The 25,157-nt window shown below is 40.8% G+C and overlaps 2 protein-coding genes across 3 annotated transcripts; both read right to left on the bottom strand.

Annotated features, from left to right (window-relative positions):
* Positions 1-425: 425 nt before the first annotated feature.
* Positions 426-12,774, bottom strand: LOC142943622 (nuclear factor of activated T-cells, cytoplasmic 3-like). 2 transcript variants are annotated; one of them, XM_076085223.1, is made up of 10 exons: positions 12,394-12,774; positions 9,047-9,689; positions 8,525-8,926; positions 7,883-8,045; positions 6,320-6,519; positions 6,062-6,234; positions 5,679-5,819; positions 5,526-5,581; positions 2,986-3,781; positions 426-1,117 (listed from the first exon to the last, which is right to left on the bottom strand). In XM_076085223.1, exons 1-10 carry the CDS (start codon positions 12,467-12,469, stop codon positions 957-959), a joined length of 2,811 nt encoding a protein of 936 aa, XP_075941338.1. In that variant the 5' UTR covers positions 12,470-12,774; the 3' UTR covers positions 426-956. The 2 variants fall into 2 exon arrangements, with proteins under 2 accessions (XP_075941338.1, XP_075941337.1); XM_076085222.1 differs by having other exon boundaries at positions 12,388-12,774.
* Positions 12,775-14,641: 1,867 nt separating this feature from the next.
* On the bottom strand, positions 14,642-23,484 carry dus2 (dihydrouridine synthase 2). Its single transcript, XM_076085229.1, has 16 exons — positions 23,407-23,484; positions 22,286-22,441; positions 21,856-21,901; positions 21,643-21,734; positions 21,507-21,550; positions 21,139-21,199; positions 21,019-21,066; positions 20,290-20,355; positions 19,699-19,769; positions 19,148-19,234; positions 17,196-17,364; positions 16,714-16,835; positions 16,486-16,626; positions 15,941-16,028; positions 15,242-15,315; positions 14,642-15,020 (listed from the first exon to the last, which is right to left on the bottom strand). Exons 2-16 carry the CDS (start codon positions 22,406-22,408, stop codon positions 14,747-14,749), a joined length of 1,506 nt encoding a protein of 501 aa, XP_075941344.1. The 5' UTR covers positions 22,409-22,441; positions 23,407-23,484; the 3' UTR covers positions 14,642-14,746.
* Positions 23,485-25,157: the final 1,673 nt, after the last annotated feature.

Here is a 25,157-nt window from a genome sequence, read left to right on the forward strand (position 1 = left end):
AACACGACCTGCTCTGAGAACCCGGAGTCAGTGCCTTAAAGGGACAGTACTGATGTTTAGAAGTACTTCTACATACTCAGAGTATTACTACAGTAGATGTACTGCTGTGGACGTATTCTAGACTCCTAAAAGAATCAATATCACTTTAAGTGAAATTACGTCTTTATACTACAGAACTTTACTTCCTGTCATGAACCAATCACTGCTCTTCATCATAATGTTATAATGTACCTTCAGCCAGTACTCACGTTCACTGAGCAGAGCCTGAAGGCATCATAATGTACCTGAAGTGAACCTCCGTTGGTTAGCCGTTAGCGGCGCTGCTAACGTTACTAGCTCTCCTCTGATTGGTTGTTTAGAATGAAACATGATCAGAGACCAGGAACACGTGGATGAAGCTCACACTCATTGATAAAAACACAGACTCTCGTTTACGTTCTTTTTACTTCAACCTTTACGATACATTTCTATAACTCCGTGTGTGAAGCTTCATAAACATCTGAGTTGAACATTAATGTGAAATGTAAACCGTGCAGAGAGTCAAAGCAGCCTCTGAAGTGGATGATGATCTGAAGAGCTTCTTACTGGATCACATCCAGAGTATCAAAAATAGATTCCTTAATTAACCGGCCAATAAATAAAGGTGTTTATTTCAGCCTCTGTGACGACGTCACTCATTGTTCTGATTACGTAAAGTTGACTTTCAGCCCTTTGGTTGTTTCTTACAATTCAGTCAAGTAAAGCTAGAAGACGACGTCTTTGGTTTGTCAGCGAGGGTTCGAGTCCCGCTAAAGATTCCTGAGGAAACCGCCGTGTGACGCCCTGATGAGTTCGAGCCCGCGGACTCGTCGGAGGCTTCTGATTGGTTGTTCAGGCACTTGAGGATCAGTTCGGTGACCGTTTGTTGTTTTTGTCTCCAAGAAGAAGCGAATAAAGCGTCGCGGTCGTCTCCCGACTTACTGAGCTCCTCCTCCGCAGAACGGCGAGGCGGCGTCAGCGGACGACTTGTGCTCCCAGTCGTACTGGTGGTACTGGTCCAGCTCGTGGTACTGGTCCAACTGGTCGGGCTGGACGCTGCTGCTCAGGCTGCAGATGTCTCTGTCGATTATCTCGTTTACTGAAACGAAAACAGAAGCACGAGACACGATTATTCATGACGTAACAGTCCGGTTACAATCTTTACTCAAATTCCACTGATTTGCTGGTTCTGGAGCTTTCGACTCCATTTCAAAGTCTTCCTCAGAACTCAGCCCTGAAGAAGTGGTTGAAAGCTCCAGAAGAGCATAAGTGGACCTTGAGTTCAGACGTTTCTGGTCAAACAGCTGTTTTCCAATGAACTCTCGGGTTGCAATATTTTCACCAGATGGCGACAAAGAACCAGTTTGTTCTCGACATCATTTTTTCAGACAAAATATTTCCATTCAACTCGTGTTGCTTTTCTTTTTACAAACAAATCTTCCTTTTGTTTTGGTGTTTTTCTCGGCTCGGCTTTGGTTCTTTGGTAACTTGATCCAGAACGGTTGTGATTGGTCGTTCGATGTCATTCAGAACTATAATTATTAATTACGTAAAATGAGAAACATCAAGTTTTCCTTTTGTGTGAAGCATCAAATAAACTTAATCTGCTTTATTTGACACCACAATGTCGAGAGTCAAGTGTTTCCAAAGGTTTCTAGATGTTTGAAATCCTGAAACCTAAATCTTAAAAAAAACAAGAATTAAAAACATCAAAGTCATGTGACAGACTTTCGGCCCAATGCATGCTGGGATTGAACCCAGTAAACTCCCCAAAACACATTCTGCAGCTGACATCGCTTTATTTCCACGACAAAGTTTTCCTCTGACATCACCGTAACAAGTGCAAAGGCTCATGGGTGTTGTAGTATTTAGAGCAGAGGTAAAAAAATGTAAACAAGAAGAAACGATGTTGAAAACATAAAAGATGTGAGATCGTTAAACTGTCCAGGAGCAGCTTCACGTGTGAAGCAAAGGGGGAGGGGCTTCACCACAGGAAACATGAGATGAAGGTCGTTTATTAAATGATATTAAACTACATTGTGACACATGCAGGTAAATGGCCACAGGAGGGAGCAGCTGCACTCACACTGAGTCTGTAGCTTCAAACACGTTCTCCTAAAACCTTCAACACTTTATTTAATGAATTCATCTCGACGACTAAAAGAGACGGAACTTTGAGTCTGAGACACATGCTGAGCTCTCAGTGGAGGAGAGAAGTGATGGAGTTCATTATGATTGTTGTTGTTGTTGTTGTTATTAGTGGCAGTAATGAAGCTGCTCTGCTGAGTCTAAACATAGCTCCGCCGTGAAACCTGAAGCGCGACAATCAAATAGTGGACTAAATTAAAACCGTTAATGATGGTAAACATTCCCGAGGTGAGGAGGATCCTACGTTTGTGTTTTATCCGCCATCTTGAAACTAGAGATTGAGACCATAAACTCATGTTTACAATGTTTACTGAGGTAATAAATCAAGAGACAAGTAGAGTCATTGCAACCGTGGCTCACTGGCTTAAGAGGGTTGTCTGGTAACTGCAGGGTCAACGGTTCGATCCTCGACTGGGACGTGCCACGTGTCGAAGTGTCCCTGAGCAAGGGTGCCTGTTATTGGCAGCCCACTGCTCCCTATACACAGGGATGGGTCAAATTTCGTGTATGTGTATATGACAATAAAAAGGGGTTCTATTTCTATTCTACTATTAACTACTACTAGAGTTCCCCTTTAGAGTCACAGCTGCTGTGTTTCATGTTTCATCACCTTTTCACAAACAGGTAAATACCGTAAAACAACACAAACAGTAACTTGAGTTTTTGTGATGTGAGATATTGTTTAGATGAGTTTGAGATGTTTCTGAATGTTTTCTTTCAGGAATCTTTAAATCTTGTGTCGCTGCAGTGAATCCTGGAGGACTACAGACCCGAAACCTTTAAACTCTACAGAGGACGTTACTGAACGAGATCTCCTACCGTCATCCAGTGTGATCTCCTGGAGGCCCAGGGAGCCCGGGTTCCGACCGTCATCCGGCTCCTGCTTCACGCTCGGAGCCCGTACCGAGCCGGAGAGCCGAGGGTCCTTCTGGGGGTTAGCGGGGGTCACGAAGGGTCTTCTGGAGCTCAGCGATGGAGGGTTTCCCCTCTGAAGGGCCACCGAGGAGGCCTGTTGTGGCAGCGGGGAGATCCGAGGAGGGATCGAGGAGGTCTGAGGAGGGATGTTGAAGGTCTGAAGAGGCATGATGCAGGTCTGGAGAGGAAGCAAGCTCTGGAGGGGGACGGAGGAGGTCTGGGGGGGCAGCTTGGAGGTCTGAGGAGGAATCGAGGAGATCTGAGGTGGGACGGTGAAGGTCTGAAGAGGAATCAAGCAATGGGGGGGCACTGAGGAGGTCTGGGGGGGCAAGGAGGAGGCGTGAGGAAACACTGAGGAGGTCTGAAAGGGGACAGAGGAGGGAGGAAGAGGAGGATGATGAAGACGAGGCACGCTCTGTGAAGGAGGACCACAATGCACTGGGATGTCACGGGAGTCATAGTAAACCAGGTCTGGGAGCCGGGAGAAGCCAGATGGATTGTGGGAGATGTGGTCCGTCTCCCAGCGCTCCTGCTTGACTCCCACAGCGGCGGCGTGGGGGGGGTGACGCCGGACTCCGGGCAGGAAGGTCAAGCTCTGCGTTAGACTTCTTCTTCTCTTCCCGTTGGAGACGTAGAACTGGACCTGGACCGGATCGCTGGTCTTCTTGTTGTAAGGAGGAACCTCCACCACGATGCTGGACTGAAACACAGACGGGAAGAAAACCGCTGTGAAACAAATCTACGAGATTAAATACTGCAGAAAACCTCCGTAGTGGTTCTCTTTGGGTTTACACATCTCACATGGAAAGAAAAGGAACTACGTCACTTGACTTCTTTAAGTCAGACGCCACCGTTAAACACTGAGGTAACGTGAGCCGCCGAGTGCCAAATATATTAATGATGTTAATATCTGTTTATGTTCATGAAAGAAGAAACAAAAAGTATATATGTATCTTCCAGGACCTTCGTCTTGCTCAGAGGCAGAGTCAACCTCCGGTTCTTTAAGTGAAGTCAAAGCTTCATGTGTTAAAGCTGCATTCTCTCTAGTGTCCACCAGGGGGCGACTCCTCTGGTTGTATAGAAGTCTATGAGAAAATGACTACTTCCTGTTCACTGGTTGCAAAAAAACAAGATGGCGACGTCCAAAACGCTGAACTCGAGGCTTCAAAACATCCACAAACTAATTGATGAAGTCACGATGACTTTGTCAACTATGTCAACCAGCAACGTTTACTGGTGAAACGTTTTCTTTTTTCATGGCCATCTTTGCAAACACTTGCAGGTTTTTTTGGGCCTGACTGAGTCTTTAATAACTTCTATCTACTGTATATATTTATATATATATCTACTGTATATATTTATATATATCTACTGTATATATTTAGATTTATTTATATCTACTGTATATATTTAGATTTATTTATATCTACTGTATATATTTTGATTTATTTATATCTACTGTATATATTTTGATTTATTTATATCTACTTTATATATTTATTTATATCTAATGTATATATTTTTATTTATTTATATCTACTGTATATATTTATTTATATCTACTGTATATATTTATTTATATCTACTGTATATATTTATTTATATCTACTTTATATATTTATTTATATCTACTGTATATATTTTTATTTATTTATATCTACTGTATATATTTATATCTACTGTATATATTTATTTATATCTACTGTATATATTTATTTATATCTACTGTATATATTTATTTATATCTACTTTATATATTTATATCTACTGTATATATTTATTTATATCTACTGTATATATTTATTTATATCTACTTTATATATTTATTTATATCTACTGTATATATTTATTTATATCTACTGTATATATTTTTATTTATTTATATCTACTGTATATATTTATTTATATCTACTGTATATATTTATTTATATCTACTGTATATATTTAGATTTATTTATATCTACTGTATTTAAGGAGCTTTCTCTGCTTCAACGTGTTTGTGAGAGGAAGACAGAAGTTTATGTAAAATGTATTTAGTTGCTAGATAGAAAGAAGAAGAACACATTCATGGACAAAATGCAACATAAACACGTTTCATTGTCTTTAATGTAAATAAATAATGAATAAGAGTAACTGTCTCAGAGACGTGTTGGTGTCTCTCGTCTCTCGTTTACTTCCTCTCCAGGGAATCTTAGTCACCATCTTAAGTGACATTTAAAAACTCCAAAAACTAGTAAATATCTGTAAGATAGACCCTTCAAAGAAGGAAACATGATGAGGAAGGGCTTGGGTAACGGACGCTAAAACATAATTAACTCTAAACAGGAATTGAATACAGGCCGTAGCAGGAAGCTGCAGAGTGATATAAATATGAAGATAACAGACTCGCCCGTTACTCTGATCTGTGAACACTAATGTGAAACATGCTGAATGTTTCTACTTACTCCGCTGCTTTTTTCTGGCACAACTCTGGCGTCCATTTCCCACAACGATCTTCCATCTGAGGGGAGAAAACACGTTACGTTCAAAACAACGTCTGACAAAACGTAACGTAGACGCGTTTCAAAGTGCAGTAAGTGAAGGTGGAGCCATCTCACCGGCTCCTTTCTCCATGAACACCACCCTGGACTGTGTGGAGATGTTGGAGCCGCTGATGAGCAGCTCCTCTCCTCCGTCCACACAGCAGCTGGATGGACTGAAGCTCTCCACCAGAGGAAGATCCTGACCGGAGCGCTGGGCTGCAAACACCACGCGGTACTTCAGTACATGTACTACAGCACCAGCACATGTACTTTGAGAGGGAAAGGAAGTGTTGACTGAACCCTCACTGATTATGATCTTGTAGTTTAGCACAAGCATGAATTTGCCTCCTCTGATTCTTTCATAATGAATGAAATGAACCTTTGTGCCGTCGACCTCACTGGAAGTCACTCTAAATCTCACGTAAATGTGATGCCTTCACATCAAAAGGCCGACTCACAGCACTCCACCGGATTGGACGTCGTCTGCAGCCACAGCATGCGGCCGTCCTGCTGCGGGAGGGCGACCCTGAACACAACACGGACCCTCGTGTTCTTTCTCCCGATGTCCATCTCCCCTTTCTTCAGCTCGATGTCGGCGTTACGCAGCTTCAAGATGCCGGCGCAGTCGATGCTGAGGAGCAGAAGATACACAGAAAGACCGCTGGTTGGTAACAAGATGCACCAGCAGAAGAAAACACGGTGAACCCCTCTGTTACCTGGCGGCCATGTTGTTATCTGGAAGCAGAGGGACCTCCAGGATCTTGGTGCCGCCCATGATCTTCTCGTGGCAGGTGGTGGTGACCGTCTTCCCCGTCACGCGGTGGACCTGGTAGAAGGGATGAGGCCGGAGGTAGCGGTCGTCCGCCGTGCCGATGAACAGCACCATGCTGAGCGGCTGCTCGCCGGACCCACTCAACTGGAAGAGACACAAAGAGACAAAGACACAAAGATTCACGTCTGATGAAGAGCTGCACAACATCTCACCAGACATGTGAAGCATCTTCACCACCAGAAACACTACTACGAATACAGTTTAATGTCAAATAATATTAATAATAAAATCAGTCCAATTTGGTCTAAACTCGGAGTGAAGTTGGCAGCATGTCCTAGTGTTAAGTATATATACTGTATATACTGTATATATATATTATATAATATATATAATTAAGAGTCCAACATGTCGGGTGAGAAGGGAAGATCAACGTTTACTTCATAATTAGAAGTTAAAGAGAGTCAGGCTAGCTTAGCTTAATGCTAATAGTGAGGAGAGACATGTTTACTGAAATAAACATTTCTTTGTATTTGCTTCATAAAAAAAGCCCAATAAATATGACTGAACAATGACAATAAAAAAAGTAAAAAATGAGAAACAAACAAATTTAAAATTAAAATAAATAATAATAAATAATAACAGATAATAAATAGAAAATAATAAATGATAATAAGATAGTAAATACTAATAAAATAAATACTAATAAAATAAATATAAATGAAACAAATAAACATAAATTACTACACAACAAAAGCCTCTTTATTAATCTGAACACATGTAAAACATGGATTCCATCCATCTGGTCACATGACAGCAGGAAGCTGCTGTGGCCTCAGAATGTGACACCAGAATAGACCTGCTGGTGTCCGTTACATACGAGGCCTTGATGGAGCTTTACTTCGACTCCTCTGATCCACGAGCTCAGCTGCTCGCTGACGCGTCACCGGAGGACCCGAGAACCTTTAGATCCACAAACCGACCGAAGCTGGTGACACTCGGTGTTTCAGAGCCTTTAAATGTTGCTTTGGTCTCTAAACCCAGAAAGCCTCTCGATTACATGTAATACAAACCTGAGAGACGTAGAACATCCTCAAGATAATGTCTGACTTACTTTATTAATAATGTAAATGATTCATGATTATCTAAAGTGTTGTCGGTTAGTTTCAGAAAGTACCAGATAAAGTCATGGACCCCATTGTGGGTTCATTACAGGTCAACCAAGTTATGACTCATTTGAAGAGATTGCTCATGTTTTGTGTAAATACTTCATATCTTGAAGCCTCCATCATGTCTTGACGTCATGTGTTGCCCTTTAATGTTTGTGTGTGTGTCCTAAATAAATGACCCGTCTGTGAGAGAACCGTCACGTTCACTGATTAAAGCCTCTCGCTCAGAGATCAGACCACAACAAGTCAGTTACAAGCAGAGTGAGTGCAGGAACGTAATCAATGTGAGTGTAAAGAGACAAGTGTGTGTGTGTGTGTGTGTGTGTGTGTGTGTGTCTTACTTTGACGAGAGGATGTCCTACAGTAGCTGCCTTGATGGAGCCCCTGCTGCCCTCCGTCTCGTAGTGAGCCCTGTGGTACGATCTGGGCTGGACCTCCACCTTCAGCTCACACTGGTCGTACTGGTTGGGCAGAGGCCAGTCCAGAGGAGGGGGGGACGAGGTCCTGGAGGCAACAGACACATTAAAGAGTAAAGTAGTGGGTCCTTAAAGTACTGGGTCCTTAAAGTACTGGATCTCTGAGGCTTGTAACTGCAGTCAGAGGACAGGAAGTTAGAAAGGAGACATTTTCAACAACATTTTGGTAAAAATACACTTGAGTTACACGAGAAGATTTGATATCACGCTCATGTTTGTGAGATAAATATGAAGCTGGGTTTTGTTTCCTTCGGACAGAGCCAGGCTATCTGTTTCCCCCTGTTTCCAGTCTTTGTGCTAAGCTAAGCTAAGCTAAGCAGCAGCTGGCTGTAGCTCTATACTTAACCATTAGATATGAGAGGGGTGTCAATCTTCTCATGTCATTTAGAATGTTCTCACTCTACTTTCTTTGTATTGTTTCAGCACTAAATTCATTACTTACATGATAACAAAATCAGAGAACTAGCATGTGTGAAAGTAATAATAGCGGTTTGAAGATAAACCAACCTGAACAGAGGAGGGTTCCCCGGTTTGGGTTTGTTCCAGCTGAAGTGGGACGGCACCTGAAGGAAGAGATCCTCCAAGACGTCCTGTTCATGTCCCTCCTCACCGGGAGAGTCCAGGAAGGGCTCCAGCCCCGGGTCTCCCTGACCGGCCAGGAGGCCCAGCTGGATCCCCGACGTCCTCCTGGTCTTGGAGGGGACGTCCAGCTCCTGGTAGCCGGACATCAGGAGGGGCCCCAGGGCGCCGGGGCTTCCCACCACGCAGGTGTCGTCTGTCATGCTGCCCCGCGGAGAGGCGCCCGGGGTGGGGCTGGGGGAGTGGTGAGGCGAGGGCGAGCGGGTGTGGGGGCGGTCGGCGCTGGAGTGGCGTCTCTTACCGCAGGGGGACGTCGGTCTGGACGACGGCCTGAGGAAGAGGTTTGGTCAGGATTAGCAGGGTTTACCAGCATGAAGAAGAAAAGAGATCTTTGACCGAGTGAAATAAATAAAGGTACTAATCAGACGTTAGTGGACCTGGAGGACGTACCTGGAGGTGGGCCGGCGGTTCAGCCAGCTCTCCTCGGTGACGCTGGTGCGAGGGGAGTGGCAGGGCGACTGGTGGGGCGACAGTGCCGGACTGAAGGCTGAAGGATGTTGGTATTTTTGTTGCCACAGCTCCACCCCGAAGGCCCCGCCCCCGCAGCCTGGGGACCCCAGGGGCGACCCGATGGGGGAACCGAGGGCGAGGCGGGCGGCGTCGCTCAGCTCCACCTCCACGTCGTCGTAGACGTGGGAGAAGGACTCGCAGGAGGAGAGGTCGGACATCCAGCTCCTGGAGGACAGGCTGCTGCAGGGGCTCGGGCAGAGCGCCGGGTCCCGGTAGCAAGGGACCAGGGGCAGGTAGAGCTGGCCTCTGGACCAGGACCCCTCGGTGTAACCCCCTTCAGCGCCACCCACCGCCAAAGCTCCCTGGTTACTGACCGGCTCCACATGGTTGTTGGGTGCGATGGAGGTGATCTGGATACTCGGGCAGTCAAAGGTTCTGGGGTTCCCCAGGGCGCCGTAATGGGGCCCCTGAGACTGGTAATGGTCATTATACTGGTAGGGGAAACTTTGCAGCTCCTGGCTGACGAGCTGCTCGGCCAGAGCCTGAGTGGAGGAGGGAGGAGTCCTCACATTGAGGTCTGGACCTGAGAGGAGGAGATGAACCAACGTGTAAATCAGACATGTGATCATTTGCATTGCAAACACGCTTGTTTTGTTTTTCTTCTTTATTGACGAGCAGCTAACACATCATCCATCATCTGAACACGAGCAGCAGGCCGACACCCTAAAACCTTCATGCAATAAAAAGGAACTAATTCACACAGCAAATGCTAAATATTGAATATGTTGCTGTTGTTTAGGTCGACATCTACAGCATCAGTTTACAGTTCAGTTCCTTCAGGTACAACTTGTTTAATAAAGTTTGTCAACAGGCAGAACTCAGCAGAGAGACAAGTATAGATATGTAGTATTAAGTATTAATATCGCTGTGAACTGAATATATTAATATAAGTTTTGGACTGTTGGTCGGACAAAACAAGACATTTGAACTGAGTGACGTTAGAGATTGTTTATGACAATAATATTTATTTCATTTATTCAGATTAACTGCTGATAAAAATGAGTTGCAGCTCCTGTTAACACATGTGACGTAGTTCACACCTGTGGACGTCTGGTGTGACATGTTCACTCCAGACTTCTTATCTACAGCTCAGTGAATTCATTCACACAGCTGCTGCACACACACACACACACACACACACACACACACACACACACGTCTATTATTACACTCTCTGTCGCTCCGACGCACCTCATGGGTTACATGCAAATACATAAAAATGTAAAAAGGCGTCAAAGTGACAACGGTGATCTGCTTCAGTGGCTCCACTCGCTGCTTCTTTTGCATGAAACCCTCAAAGAGAGGGGGGGGGGGCGATGCCCGCTGCCAGCTGGCTGCCACAGAGCGGTTAGAAAACCAGGAAGTAAAACCTGCAGCAAGACAGGCGACACGCTGTCTGAAACACAGTCACACAACATACATCTGATGTGTCTGTCTGCCTCTCTCTCTCTATCTATCCATCTCTGTCTGTCTGTCTGTCCTCTGTCTCTGTGTGTCTGTCCGTCTGTCTGTCTCTCTCTCTGTCTGTCTCTGTGTGTCTGTCTGTCTGTCTGTCTGTATGTCTCAAATACTGCTGCAACCTTTCTGTTAGTCTAGAATCCTGTTTATGAGGAGAAACGAGGAATATTCACTGAACTCAACGACGGCTGCAGAGGACTATCTAGAGAAAAAAAAGACAAATGAGCCGCACCATTTAACAAAAAGCTCACGGTGAATTCCTCAAACGTCTTTCAGACATTCAGTTGAAAAGCATTAAATTCTTCCCGTTAACAAACTGGAACTTAAGATTTTTTTGCCATATTTAGCTGCGAGAGCATATAATGTGAATCATAAGAAATCAAATAATCAAAGTGAAGAACAGACTATAGTGGGTAGCGTTGTGAACTCGCAAATTATTTGCCCCGATTCTGATACTCGGTTAATAGTTTGAGTCATTTTAGTTTCTTAAATGTGAATATTTTCCTCCTCTGTGACAGTAAATTAATATATTTGAGTTGTGAACACAGAAAGACATTTCATGACGTCATCTTGGGCTTTTCCCCCCATTTTTCTGCCATTTTATGAACAAACAACGAATCAATTAATCAAAAATAATTGTGAGTTTAATGAACAATAAAAAACAATCATCAGTTGCAGCGCTCACAGTGAGGACTAAATAATAACTCATATTTAGTATAATTTAACTTCTTATAATATGAAGGTGTAGTGAGTTAAAATCCTAAAATATAATTGTTAACCGCGATATAAAACACGAGCAGATCAGCTGATCAATAACAATAATCAATGTAAAGAGTCTCTGTAGCTTTCACTGGTTTATTTTTAAAAACAACTAAATTTAACAGCAGACAGCTGGAGGTGTCACATCCACTAAAGTCAGACAGCACAACTTCCGGTTTTCAAAATAAAAGCCCGTGCTCTAACAACCCAACAGGGAAAGTCTTCTCTTCTACACATCTGATATAAACATGTAACATTATTACATATTACATAATAATTCAGGTCCAGGTGATGAGATGGCTGACTGTTTTTATAATATCTAACATGTAACAGTCTAATAATAAATAATATGAAGACATTATTGTTACTAGGCTCTAAGACATAAATATAAACATAAATATACAAACTACATTAATCAAGCTTGATGCTATTTATTAGGCGTTTCAATCATAACTTCTCATATTTGATATAGCATTATTGTTTTATATTTTACTGAATCCTTAAATTATTACCTCTGAATTATATAGAGCTGCTCGATCACACTACTGTACATGCACTCACATAAACACACATTCATGTGCATAATAAATACAGAGAAGTAGTCCTTAATATAAAAGTATGAGGCTCTCTCCATCAATACTCATTATGTTTATTTTATTTCACGTAAGAATAAAAACACGATCATTTAAATATAAAATAGTGCAAGTTAGAATAAGATAATAAAATATATAAAAATATAACTTTAAAGTTATATGAATCAAGTTGCACAGTAAAATAAATAGTCCATTCAAAAATGTAATGTCAGCTATTAAAAAAAATAAGAAATGTCATATAAAAGATGGTTTAGTGACTTATCTAATCTTAAATTATGTTTACGGAACTGTTGGCAGACTGTGTTTTATTCCGACGGCCACATAACTTCCGGTGTAACGCTCGCTAGTTCCCGCCAGCTTCACGCTTCGTGTTGACAATTTAATTAACTAACGTCGCCAAAATGAACTGACCCGTACCTGTCGCCGTCCGTCTGGCGTCCTCCTCGAAGACGAGCCTGAAGTCCAGCTCCTCCGCGCAGTTTGCTGAGGACATTGAACCGGAAGACACGCAGAGCGTCCTCAGAGAGACAGCCGTTAAAACGACCTGTCTGTCTGTTAAAAGTGACCCGTCTCACTCACTTCCATCAGAACTCCGACAACAACAATAAAACACGTCGACTAATTTATAACTAATTTCCCCCTCGACTAAAAGTTGTTAACCGGTAATCGACTCGATCAATAAATAAAATATCGTACTCTGAAGTGTGAAAACCGGAAAAAGTCCCATTGTTGTGTAAACTTGTTCTTCTTCGGTGGTTTCTGGTTAGAGTTTTTTTTTTACTCTCCTCCAGGTTGATCCCTGTGATGCGTTCACGGTCTACTCGAAAAACTCGGAACGTTACCATTTCCAGTGATGTAAGGACATTGTATAAAGAGAAATATAAAATATATATATTTAGATACATATATATATATTAAATATACATTAAATATAATTATAAATAAATAAATTAAAACAATATATATTTATATTAAATATAAAAATAACGACGGAGCCAAATATACGGAAGCATTTAACGGACTAAATTAAAATGAAAAATGTAATCTCAAAATAACATCATTTCCCACTTGTGTGAAATTTGACATTTAAATTAAATTATGTAATTTGCATATTGGAAATTCCATTTGACATTTTTTCTTGTTTTGTATTTATTTGTATATATATTTTGTACAACTATACATTTTTTTCAACACAATGTATGGTGTAGTACCTTTATTTTTTTGTACTTTTGTTTTACTATTATTAGTATATCATATACTGATAGATTTAAAAGAGCTGGTTTTTATCGGTACTTCTCACATCATGTTTTTGTACTTTTACTGCAGACACAAATTTCCTGTAAAGTTTATTGGATGTTTGTTTTCACACGTCAGTTTGCAACAAGATGTTTTAAATATGGCTAAAAAATATTAACTTAATAATAAATGTAGCGCAATAACTTTTATATTTTTATTTTAGTTTATTTTGAGACTCAGCCGCATTAACAAACATGGTGTCAGTTATTCTCATATTTCCCAGTGCCGTTGAAGGCACCATTAGCCAGCCCGGTGATGACGTCAGTAGCTGGGCGTCAACATCTCTCAGGCTCAATTCAGGACTTTTTAATCATTAGAGCAGAGACAGAGGAAGTATTTACATCCTTTAGTGTAGTAGAAGTACTAATACCACACTGTGAAAATACTATGTTACAGTGAAAGTACTAATACCACACTGTGAAAATACTATGTTACAGTGAAAGTACTAATACCACACTGTGAAAATACTATGTTACAGTATTACCACTGTAAAAATATAGTTACAGTAAAAGTACTAATACCACACAGTGAATACTATTAATATTACTAAACGTTGTCATTATCATTATTATAAATCAGTTCATAATACAACTAATTGTTTCAGCTGCTTGTATAAACTTGTTGAATTCATGACTAAACATAATATTCTATAAACTATGTTTAGTGTGAAACATGTTTATTTGTAAAGTAACTAAAGCTGTCAGATAAAAGTAGAAAGTGGCACGAAAAGAATGAAGTAAAGCAGCTCAAATGTGTACTTCAGTACTCGAGTAAATGTACTTAGTTACATTCCACTACTGCATAAATAAATAATAATAATAATAAATAACACAGATAAAGAAATTCATCACCTTTGTTTGTGTCTTTTAATAGTTTTCAGTTGAGACTTTAACTTCAGAAAACAATAAAATAAACAAACATGAAACCTTCAGGTTCATCATGAGGAAGATTTCTCAGCTGAAAACTTTCGTGACGAATAAAATAAAACTCGATCCATCATCAACGGATGAAGCAAACAGTTATAAGTTTCCAAAACCATGATTTTAAAAAGTTCCATAAGGCACCGAGTTCATTCAGGAATATGAAATGATGAATCGTGAATATGAAGGTTCAGCTCTGCCCCCTACTGGTGAACATCTGAACCTCTTCAGTGACCAGGTAAACAAAGAAACATGGATTCTATTCAAATAAAAAGATTATATATATATATATATATATATATATATATATATATATATATATATATATATATATATATATATATATATATATATATATAAAATCTTTATATATATATATAATTTATAACCATTGTATGACCACCCCAATAGCTGCTGTTTGTGTTTGAGAGACAATAATCTGAACTTCATATGAGAATCTTTTTGATGCAGAGAAACAAACAAACAAAAAATCTAAAATAAAGAAACTGTTGATTTGTTTCCCGGTTTACACAAACGTCTCGTCTTCTGACTCCTCATGACGTCATCGGTTGTTTGTGACGCTCACCGTTCTCCATGCCGACGCTCTTCTTCTTCTTGTCGTCCGTCTCCTGTTGGGTCTCGAACACGTGACGTTTGTTGCTCCCCTCTTCCTCTTCCTCCGCGGTGCCGTTCGGCTTCCCCTCCCCCTCCCTCTTCCTCTTGCAGACCAGGCCGGAGTCTTCCTCGCCGATGCGACCCTCTGGTATCCCGAGGACTCGCAGACAGACGACGGCGGCCGCTTGCTCGGCGAATTTCTTTGACTTCTCCCTGAAATAAAATGACGAGATCGTTCAGCACGACAGCTGAAAAACTAAATAAAATCTGTAAATAAAACTAAATAAAATCTGTTAAAACTAAATAAAATCTGTTAATAAAACTAAATAAAAATTGATGTTTCTCCAAGTGTGAGAGAGACAGCGTGTGTGTGTCTCTGTATTAGTGTGTGTATATGTATGCGTGACAGTGTGTGTGTGTGTGTGTCTCCTGACCACAGAGTAGATCTGTATCTCTTCCCCTCCACAGTGACGGTGGACTGAAACGATCGGTCCTGAGAACGCTGCACCTGAAAATAACAAAACAGTAAACTTCATCTCCATCAATCAATAAAACACAAATATGATCTTTAATATATTTTGACTGAAACCAAAGATCTTGGAATTGTTATTGTTACGCACCAAAACAAAAGGGTTCATTCCTTGAATGTGATATCAGATATTTTATCATCAGTTTCTGCAGACTTTGTGGACTATGGATGGAATTAATACCACAGAAGAAGCTATTTTTAATACAGTCTTTGATGGCAGTTAGTCAAACTTCACATCTCAACAGAGCCTTGATGAAGAAGAAGGAGGAGCAGACTATGAAGAAGAAGAATCTCTCCCACTCACTCATCATAATGACAGTATACATTGTAATAAGTAATTATATTAAAGGCTCGTCATCTAGTTTTGATAGAAGTAACTTATGTTTCCTTCAGAGCAGAACCAGAGCAGTGATCTATTAAATAACCGTCTTTATTCCAGCAGAAGAAGAAGAACAGAACCAGAATCCATCAATTTGACCTATTTCAGTGTTTCTGAGCAGCTTTTATAATCTCCGACGGGTGAATTCACTAAGATTTGATCATATAGTGATGAAATGTTCATCACACATGTAGCCGTCATCTTATTGGTGCAACAGACTCTCACCATCTCATAGAGCGGCTGCTCCAGCTTCTCCTTTCGGCTCCACTCCAGCAGGAACATCTTAGGAGTGATGTGAGGAGGATACTCCCTCCTGGAACCACAAACACAAGATCATCACATGTCCTACGCGTTACCTCGCGGTCCTACGCGTTACCTCGAGGTCCTACGCGTTACCTCGAGGTCCTACGCGTTACCTCGAGGTCCTACGCGTTACCTCGCGCTCCTACGCGTTACCTCGCGGTCCTACGCGTTACCTCGCGCTCCTACGCGTTACCTCGTGGTCCTACGTGTTACCTCGCGGTCCTACGTGTTACCTCGCGCTCCTACGCGTTACCTCGCGGTCCTACGTGTTACCTCGCGGTCCTACGCGTTACCTCGTGGTCCTACGTGTTACCTCGCGGTCCTACGCGTTACCTCGCGCTCCTACGCGTTACCTCGCGGTCCTACGTGTTACCTCGCGGTCCTACGCGTTACCTCGCGGTCCTACGCGTTACCTCGTGGTCCTACAGATCAAACAGAATGAGCTCTCGTTGAGTGCACTGACTCACCGCTCAAACCTGACGGCCATGGTGGTGACGTCTCCGTCCATCACCAGCGTCTCCGGCCGGCTGCTGGTCTGCAGGGCATCCCTCTTGGCCTGCAGCTGGTCCTGGGTCTGCTGATAGAACTCCTGCAGCCCCAACGCCTCGCTGCAAAAAACACACGACGTCACTGACCCGACGCTCAGAACCACCACGAGTCATTTCAATAAATAAAACAAAAACCAGTGGTCGTACCTGAGCTCCGCGCTGCTCTGAGCCGCCTGCACCTGCTTCCCCAGAGGAGACTCCACCTTCTCTCTCAGCATCTGACACAGACAGTACTTAGTGTTGAAGGCGTGGTTGTTGTACCGGATCGCCTACGAAACCACAGCCAGCAAAGAAGAAGAAAGTAGTAGAGTAAGAGGTTTACACTTCAGAGGAGACTCTACAGGTGAATATGGTAAAAATATATAATGAACTCATAGATATCAACATGAAACTTCTCCACTTCATTACTCACATTAAGATGATTATTTATTGTATTACAAGTTTTCTGACATGTTATGTTTAAATATGCAAATGAGGCATTATGTAATGGCAACGTTTGGTGAATTTAGTAGAAATCTACAGACACAAACAAACAAAGTAGTAAAATAAACGTTTTATTTCCAAGAGTCTGAAAGAAGACGAGTTATGGAAGAAAAATAGACTAAAATCTCTAAATTGGTTGTTCTCACATGTTTGAGGTAGTCCTCCATGACGGTCTCCAGAGGAAGAGGTCCCTGGTCTCTGAACACTGAAGCGTTCCACATGGCAGCTCGAGCCAACATGACCGACGAAGCTCCGGTCGCCTTCCTGAAGTCCTCGATGTCCATGTTGGTCTTCACCAGATCCAGAGATCCTCCACTGAGAGACATGGTGTACTTTATACTGTACTACACCTCAGAGGTACATGCTGTACTTTATACTGTACTACACCTCAGAGGTACATGCTGTACTTTATTCTGTACTACATCTCAGAGGTACATATTGTACTTTATACTGTACTACACCTCAGAGGTACATGCTGTACTTTATACTGTACTACACCTCAGAGGTACATGCTGTACTTTATACTGTACTACATCTCAGAGGTACATGCTGTACTTTATACTGTACTACATCTCAGAGGTACATGCTGTACTTTATACTGTACTACATCTCAGAGGTACATGGTGTACTTTATACTGTACTACATCTCAGAGGTACATGGTGTACTTTATACTGTACTACATCTCAGAGGTACATGGTGTACTTTATACTGTACTACATCTCAGAGGTACATGCTGTACTTTATACTGTACTACACCTCAGAGGTACATGGTGTACTTTATAATGTACTACACCTCAGAGGTACATGGTGTACTTTATACTGTACTACATCTCAGAGGTACATGGTGTACTTTATACTGTACTACATCTCAGAGGTACATGGTGTACTTTATACTGTACTACATCTCAGAGGTACATGGTGTACTTTATACTGTACTACATCTCAGAGGTACATGGTGTACTTTATACTGTACTACATCTCAGAGGTACATGGTGTACTTTATACTGTACTACATCTCAGAGGTACATGGTGTACTTTATACTGTACTACATCTCAGAGGTACATGGTGTACTTTATACTGTACTACATCTCAGAGGTACATGGTGTACTTTATACTGTACTACATCTCAGAGGTACATGCTGTACTTTATACTGTACTACATCTCAGAGGTACATGGTGTACTTTATACTGTACTACATCTCAGAGGTACATGCTGTACTTTATACTGTACTACATCTCAGAGGTACATGGTGTACTTTATACTGTACTACATCTCAGAGGTACATGGTGTACTTTATACTGTACTACATCTCAGAGGTACATGGTGTACTTTATACTGTACTACATCTCAGAGGTACATGGTGTACTTTATACTGTACTACATCTCAGAGGTACATGGTGTACTTTATACTGTACTACATCTCAGAGGTACATGGTGTACTTTATACTGTACTACATCTCAGAGGTACATGCTGTACTTTATACTGTACTACATCTCAGAGGTACATGGTGTACTTTATACTGTACTACATCTCAGAGGTACATGGTGTACTTTATACTGTACTACATCTCAGAGGTACATGCTGTACTTTATACTGTACTACATCTCAGAGGTACATGGTGTACTTTATACTGTACTACATCTCAGAGGTACATGGTGTACTTTATACTGTACTACATCTCAGAGGTACATGGTGTACTTTATACTGTACTACATCTCAGAGGTACATGCTGTACTTTATACTGTACTACATCTCAGAGGTACATGGTGTACTTTATACTGTACTACACCTCAGAGGTACATGGTGTACTTTATACTGTACTACACCTCAGAGGTACATGGTGTACTTTATACTGTACTACACCTCAGAGGTACGTATTGTACTTTATACTGTAGAAAACAACATTTTTCAAAATATAAATGTCTTTTTGTTGAGTTTTATGAATAAAGGTGCAAATGCTTCGCTGTGATGGATTATCTTCTGTCCCAAACTGATCTCAAGTCTCTGCTAGTTGCGTTCACTGCCCTGTTTAACAAACTGAAACCATAGTTCTCCCGTCTGTTGGAGCTAGAAAGAGGAGGTGTTGAAGCTTACTTGGCGATGACGGGGATGGAAACCGCCCGAGCGACGGCCTGAATGTGATCGAGGTGGAGCGGGTGACGAGGACGCTCCTCCTTCAACCTGAACATCACATCAACCGGTCAGTGAACGCACCGAAACACACGAAGGAAGCAGCCAATCAGGAACCAGATGCATCCGCCCTTTGACTTAATCAATCATTAGTTATAACATATATGAAGAGCACGATGAGACACAAAACTATATATATTTACTGCAAAACTTTACTACAAAAATATTTAAATCCGCTTTTAACCTGTGATGATAGTAAATGCTTCTTTTTCTTTATTTGTTTACTGTTAAAACGTAATTTATCTGCTTTGTTTATATTGTTATTACTTTTACTGTTTCTGTCTTTACCATGTAAAGTGCTGTACAAATAAAATGTATTATTAGTATTATTCTTATTAAAAGCCATATAAAGATGTTGAAATAATATTCAACGTGGATTTGAGAAAAGACCAAAAATTGACAACGTGTAAAATATAATTTAAAGTAATATTTCACGTCGTCTATATTTAGTTTACCTGCCGTGAACGGCGACGGCAGCGACGCCCGTCTTCTCGATCCTCTGGACCAGACGGACCGTCTCCTCCAACTGGAACCAGTGACAGGACACGGAACCAGTTACAGGACACGGAACCAGTGACAGGACACGGAACCAGTGACAGGACACGGAACCAGTTACAGGACACGGAACCAGTGACAGGACACGGAACCAGTGACAAGACACGGAACCAGTGACAGGACACGGAACCAGTGACAGGACACGGAACCAGTGACAGCACACGGAACCAGTGACAGGACACGGAACCAGTGACAGGACACGGAACCAGTTACAGGACATGGAACCAGTGAAGAACACTTAGATTTAAAGAGGAACAGCTTCCTGTTTCAGAGTTTCACAATAAAAGCAGCCTAGAAAAAGCTGGAATTAACTTAATGAAAGCGCTTCCTGAGACTTCATAAGAGAAAAGAATAACTATTATTGAAGGAAGGATGAAAAACATCGATCCAACAGCTCAATCATAACTTTTCAACGAAAGCGTATTTATCTGATATATTTAACCAGAAGCAAAAACAATCATAAGACGATAATAAAGTTTTTCACATCTTACCGAAGTCAGGATTCGTATTTTACACGTGACCGGTATAGAAACTCCTGTGACGAGCTTCTTGAGGATCTACGGATAAAAGACGAGCAACATTAACTAACTAACGTTGAATTAATATGGAAAAATGTCCAGAAATCATGTCAGAAAATACGAGAGAAATGTCCGACAATATTAGAAAACTATGTGAACAATATCCAACAAATATGTGAAAAATGTCCAAAAATAATTAGTAAACGGTGTGAGAATTATAAATAATAAATGTATGTGGGAGAAAATAGTAACAAATGTCCAAAAGAAATCTGAAAAAGATGAGTAGTATTATATATGATATATATCATATATAATACTACTCATACCTAATATATATGATATATATCATATATATTAGGTATGAGTAGTATTTGTGAGAAAAATGTGTGAAAAATAACCCAAAGAATATTCGTAATATATTTGCAAAAGAATGCAACAAAAAACAACTTAATGTAAAAAATGTCCAAAAATGATTTGTAAATAAATATATTACAAGAACGCTGGCATCAGGCGAAGAGACATCTACTTCTTCTTCTACTGTTGAGTGTCACGGTGGATGCTAGCCATACGCTTTGCATTCCAGCCACCTGCTGGACTGTCCCTCGCTCCATCGATGCACACGTGGAAATGTTCCTGAATGACGTGCACGTGTGAACAGCGCCTGAAAGGTTTCTCTAGTAATCTACAGGAAGCTGTACTCACCGCCTCGATCTTGTCGGGATCTGACAGAAGAGCAGCTCCCATCCCGCCCTGCAACAAGTCAAGAGGTCAGAGGTCAGAGGTCAGAGCTGCAGGCTGCTGGTTTACCGACAGAGAACTCACCTTCGTGGAGTATTCTTTGGGACAGCCCATGTTCACGTCGATAGCAGCCACATCGTGCTCCCTACAGGACGGGGAAAGGTTCAGCAATGCATCATGGGAAACAAAATGGATTGTGATCGACTGATGCTGTGTTTTAGCTGAGCTGGACCAGATAATGTTCAGTTCAACACATCGATGATGCTGTTTCTGAAGAAGGACAGAACAACAATATGCGATGTGTAGAGAGATCATTGGATCATATTCCTCCACATTTTGTTCTGTACATGTTTATTAAACTGCTCTCTGAGGCGGAGCAACAGCTGCGTTTGAAGCTTTAACTTTGAATTAAAAACACAGTTTACGGTTCAGAGACAGAGCTGTGGACTCACACTAGCCGGGCTACGATCAGCGCTCTGTCCGGGTCAGCAGTTCCCTAAAAGATAAAGAAGAAGAAGAAGAAGAAGTAAACTCACGGCTCGGACTGAGAACGATCTACACATTAAGTATTGATGTCTTCTGTCTCACCATCTGGAAGACGACTCGGTCCTTCTCCCTCTCACAGGTCCTGAACATCACTCGCTCATCCGGGGCCACAAAATCCACCGTCTGCAGCACCTCTGGAAACACACAATTAAAAACAAGTTTATTTCTCTTGACGCTCTGAAACACAGGATCCAAGTACGTCCTTCCAGCGCTGACGGTGTTCAACTTAAAGTGAGGGTGAAAACAGACTCTCACCGTTCACCACTCGGTGACATTTCGCCATTTTGATGTCGATCAACTCCTGAAACAGACAGAAAAGAGTTAATAACACGTCAACACTCAAATACACACCGATAGCAGAAGACCACTTCTGACAGGAACACATACAAATACAGGACAACAGAGTCATTATGAGGACAAGCTTCATTAAAATAAATGAGTTTGTATCTCAGAATAATAAAGTGAATCTATTTATGAGGTACTAACTCTTTGTTTCAATAAAGTATTAATGAATAAAGACTTATGGATTTTATTTGTTCTGGGCTTCCACAGACTTCAGATGTAAGTGTGTGTGTGTGTGTGTGTGTGTGTGTGTGTGTGTGTACACTGTCCTGTACGAGGACAGTAACATCCATGTGTACAGAGCTTTGTATTTCCATCATTAACCCCTCCTAACCCTCCTCACCTCACAGTAAACCACGTCCGCTCCGTAGTCCAGAGCCAGCAGCCTCATGGGCAGAGTCCCGATCCGGACCATCGGGGCCAGAGCGGTGATGTTACTGAAGCTCAGCCGGCCCGCTGCCATCATGGAGGCTCAGAGGTCCCGTGAACGCCACGGAGACTATCATACAATATATTATATAACATTATTATTATTATTGTTAGACATCCATCAACTGTTCTTGATTCATGTTTATTATTAGTTAGTTTTGAATTACAATTATTGATCAAATATAATATTTTATAATATTATTATAATTATTGATAAAATATAATATAATAATATTTTATAATATTATTATTATAATTATTGATTACGTGTCTGTAAATACTGGAGTTAAACATCCATCAACTGTTCTTGATTCATGTATATTATTATTTTATTACAATGATGGTAATAATGTAATATTAATATATTATATCATATAATATATTATCATATATAATTATATTATAATATTGTATATAATATTATTATTATTATAACAATAATAGTTAGACGTCGAAGCCTCGTTTTCTCACCAGACTCCGCTCACAAACCAGCTGATTTAATGAGGTTTCGGTTTTCACCCAAAGTTCACATTTAACAGCCGACAACTAAAAACCACAAACTTTAAACCTGAATTATGTTGATTAATATTTCATCCAGAGAACACAATAGAACAAATAGAACAGTAAGCTTTAGTACCGGCTGCATTTCTAGCTAACGTTCCTGCTACAGGTCGGAGGATTAATCCGTCTCTCTCCAGCGCTAGAGACGAACATTAATCAACTAATGATTGACTTTTAATTGCAATAAACGATGTAAAAGTATGCCGGAGTCACAACAGAGCGCTGCTGGTTGATAAACTGATGATATTTAGACTCGTTCAGGTCTGTTATCAAACCGACAAGCTAGCGAACTGTAAACTGCGAGTTTTCTGAACGGAGTGTGGCTATGCTAGTGCTAACACTGTAGCTAGCTGCTCCATAAACAGTCCGTTTGAACACAATGCGAGCTAAAGGGTGAATTCATGTGCTTCAGAGGCTTCTGTTTGTACACATGTGTATCTGTATCATGTATAACTTTACATTCAATGAACTCACCGGCATTTATGTAACAGCAGCTGTAACGTGGGGAAGAAAAACCGAGCGTGCTGTTTCTACTTCCTGTTTGGACTCTTACGTCACCACAGCGTCATAGATCACGATCATGTAGATCAGCACTACATAGGTTCGAGCCATGGTTATATATATACAGTATAAACAGTGGCGGCTGGTCAATAGACCCCACCTTGAGCCACAGCAAATAAAATAAAATAAATAATAATAATAAACTATGCAAGTTGTCAATATTTGTGTTTTTGAAACATGGAATCACCCAGTAATATGTGTAAAATATGATATCTGCGGTAAATATATGCTTTTCCTGCACGTCCTCTCCGCGTGTGCACGTCTCAGCAGCTCTGGGGCGCTGGAGAAACTGCCCAGAAGAGGCGGGTCTATGAAGCAGTTTAGCCAATTGCTGGTTAAAGATATAAATGTGTGACATACAATTTAGCCAATCAGCGTCCTCAAATAGACTTGGTGACTTCTGACGTATAAACTTATAATCAGAACTATTTAAACCAGAGATTCAGATTCGTTGTGATACAAATAGGATCAGTAGGATTATCACATTTTACAAAGTTTGTGCAAACTTAAACTCTGATTATTATATTTAATAATATATTAATATATTTATCATTATGACACAAGACAGCCAGTCTTCTCATTCAAACATCTTTCTGCTTTTATGCGTCAAACGACTGCACAGTTATAAAAAAACGATTTAAATCATTTGAGTCTAAAAATGCTAACTGGCTAACGTTAATTACGTTGCTGTTTTATAACAGCACAGTTGTCTGACAACCAAAATAAAAACCCAGAATCATATAATAGAGGTTATGTGCCAAATGAAATCATAAAATGATAAGTGAGCACAGAGTCGGGAGTAACTGAAAGTTGGCTTTGTACCATTTATAGAGTCAACATGGGCAAAGTGATTCATTCCTCTACCAAGAAGAAGTGGAGCTACATGTATCATATTAGTCACACGTTTCATTAGCATGGCTTAATAAACATAACAACATTTTAAAAATCGTACTTTGCTGCAACGATTCGTGAGCACGTCTGCAGTAAATCAGTGGATTCCATCAAACCAGAGCGATGTGCATCGACGTGAGAGAGCAGCAGCAGGTGAGATGGACACGACTACGTTTTGTTAACAACAGATTAATAAACTGGAGCTTGCACTTGGTCTCAGGGAGGCGACGGTGCTTTGTGCAAAAAATGAGTCCAGCGCGTCTGGATTTACAAAAGAAAAGAGTTCAAACTGAACGGCAAAGAGAGAACAGACGGTGGAACACCAAAGTGCTTCTCAAATATACAAATGCAATACACAAGAGCAACCAAACAAAAGGCACTCGCCAAATATATTAAAAATCTAATAGAGTGAATCAGTTAATAAACATTTGAATATACATCCCCCTGTAAAGGCCTTTTCACACAAAGTCTTCAGTTTCCATGAAAATAACACATTTTTTCAAAAGTTAACACATTCAATCTATGATTGTGATGGAAAGTACATTTACTCTCGTACAATTCTGAGGTACTTGTGCTTTACTGAAGTACTTCCATTTTCTGCTACTTTATACTTCCACTTCACTACATTTATTTTAGCTTCTAGTTACTTTGCAGATTCAGATTAAAAAGACAAAATATAATTAACAAATAATCTAAATATAATGAACAAAAGTGATGCATCAAGAAATATAATCCAATCATAGGACATATATTATTGTGAAATGGGCCAGTCT

The sequence above is a fragment of the Anarhichas minor genome, unplaced genomic scaffold (genome assembly GCF_050575085.1).
Source record: "Anarhichas minor isolate MPS153535 unplaced genomic scaffold, ASM5057508v1 ptg000145l, whole genome shotgun sequence".
Lineage (NCBI taxonomy): Eukaryota > Metazoa > Chordata > Actinopteri > Perciformes > Anarhichadidae > Anarhichas > Anarhichas minor.

Excerpts from the sequence above, each read along its gene's own strand:
- LOC142943622 (XM_076085222.1), bottom strand. The coding sequence starts at position 12,469 with ATGTCCTCAGCAAACTGCGCGGAGGAGCTGGACTTCAGGCTCGTCTTC. Across the intron at positions 5,820-6,061 it reads GTCCAATCCGGTGGAGTGCT|CCCAGCGCTCCGGTCAGGAT; the intron begins GTGAGTCGGCCT and ends TGGTGTTTGCAG. Across the intron at positions 5,582-5,678 it reads GTTCATGGAGAAAGGAGCCG|ATGGAAGATCGTTGTGGGAA; the intron begins GTGAGATGGCTC and ends TTCTCCCCTCAG.
- dus2 (XM_076085229.1), bottom strand. The coding sequence starts at position 22,408 with ATGATGGCAGCGGGCCGGCTGAGCTTCAGTAACATCACCGCTCTGGCC. Across the intron at positions 20,356-21,018 it reads ATCCCGACAAGATCGAGGCG|ATCCTCAAGAAGCTCGTCAC; the intron begins GTGAGTACAGCT and ends TTTTATCCGTAG. Across the intron at positions 19,770-20,289 it reads AAATACGAATCCTGACTTCG|TTGGAGGAGACGGTCCGTCT; the intron begins GTAAGATGTGAA and ends CACTGGTTCCAG.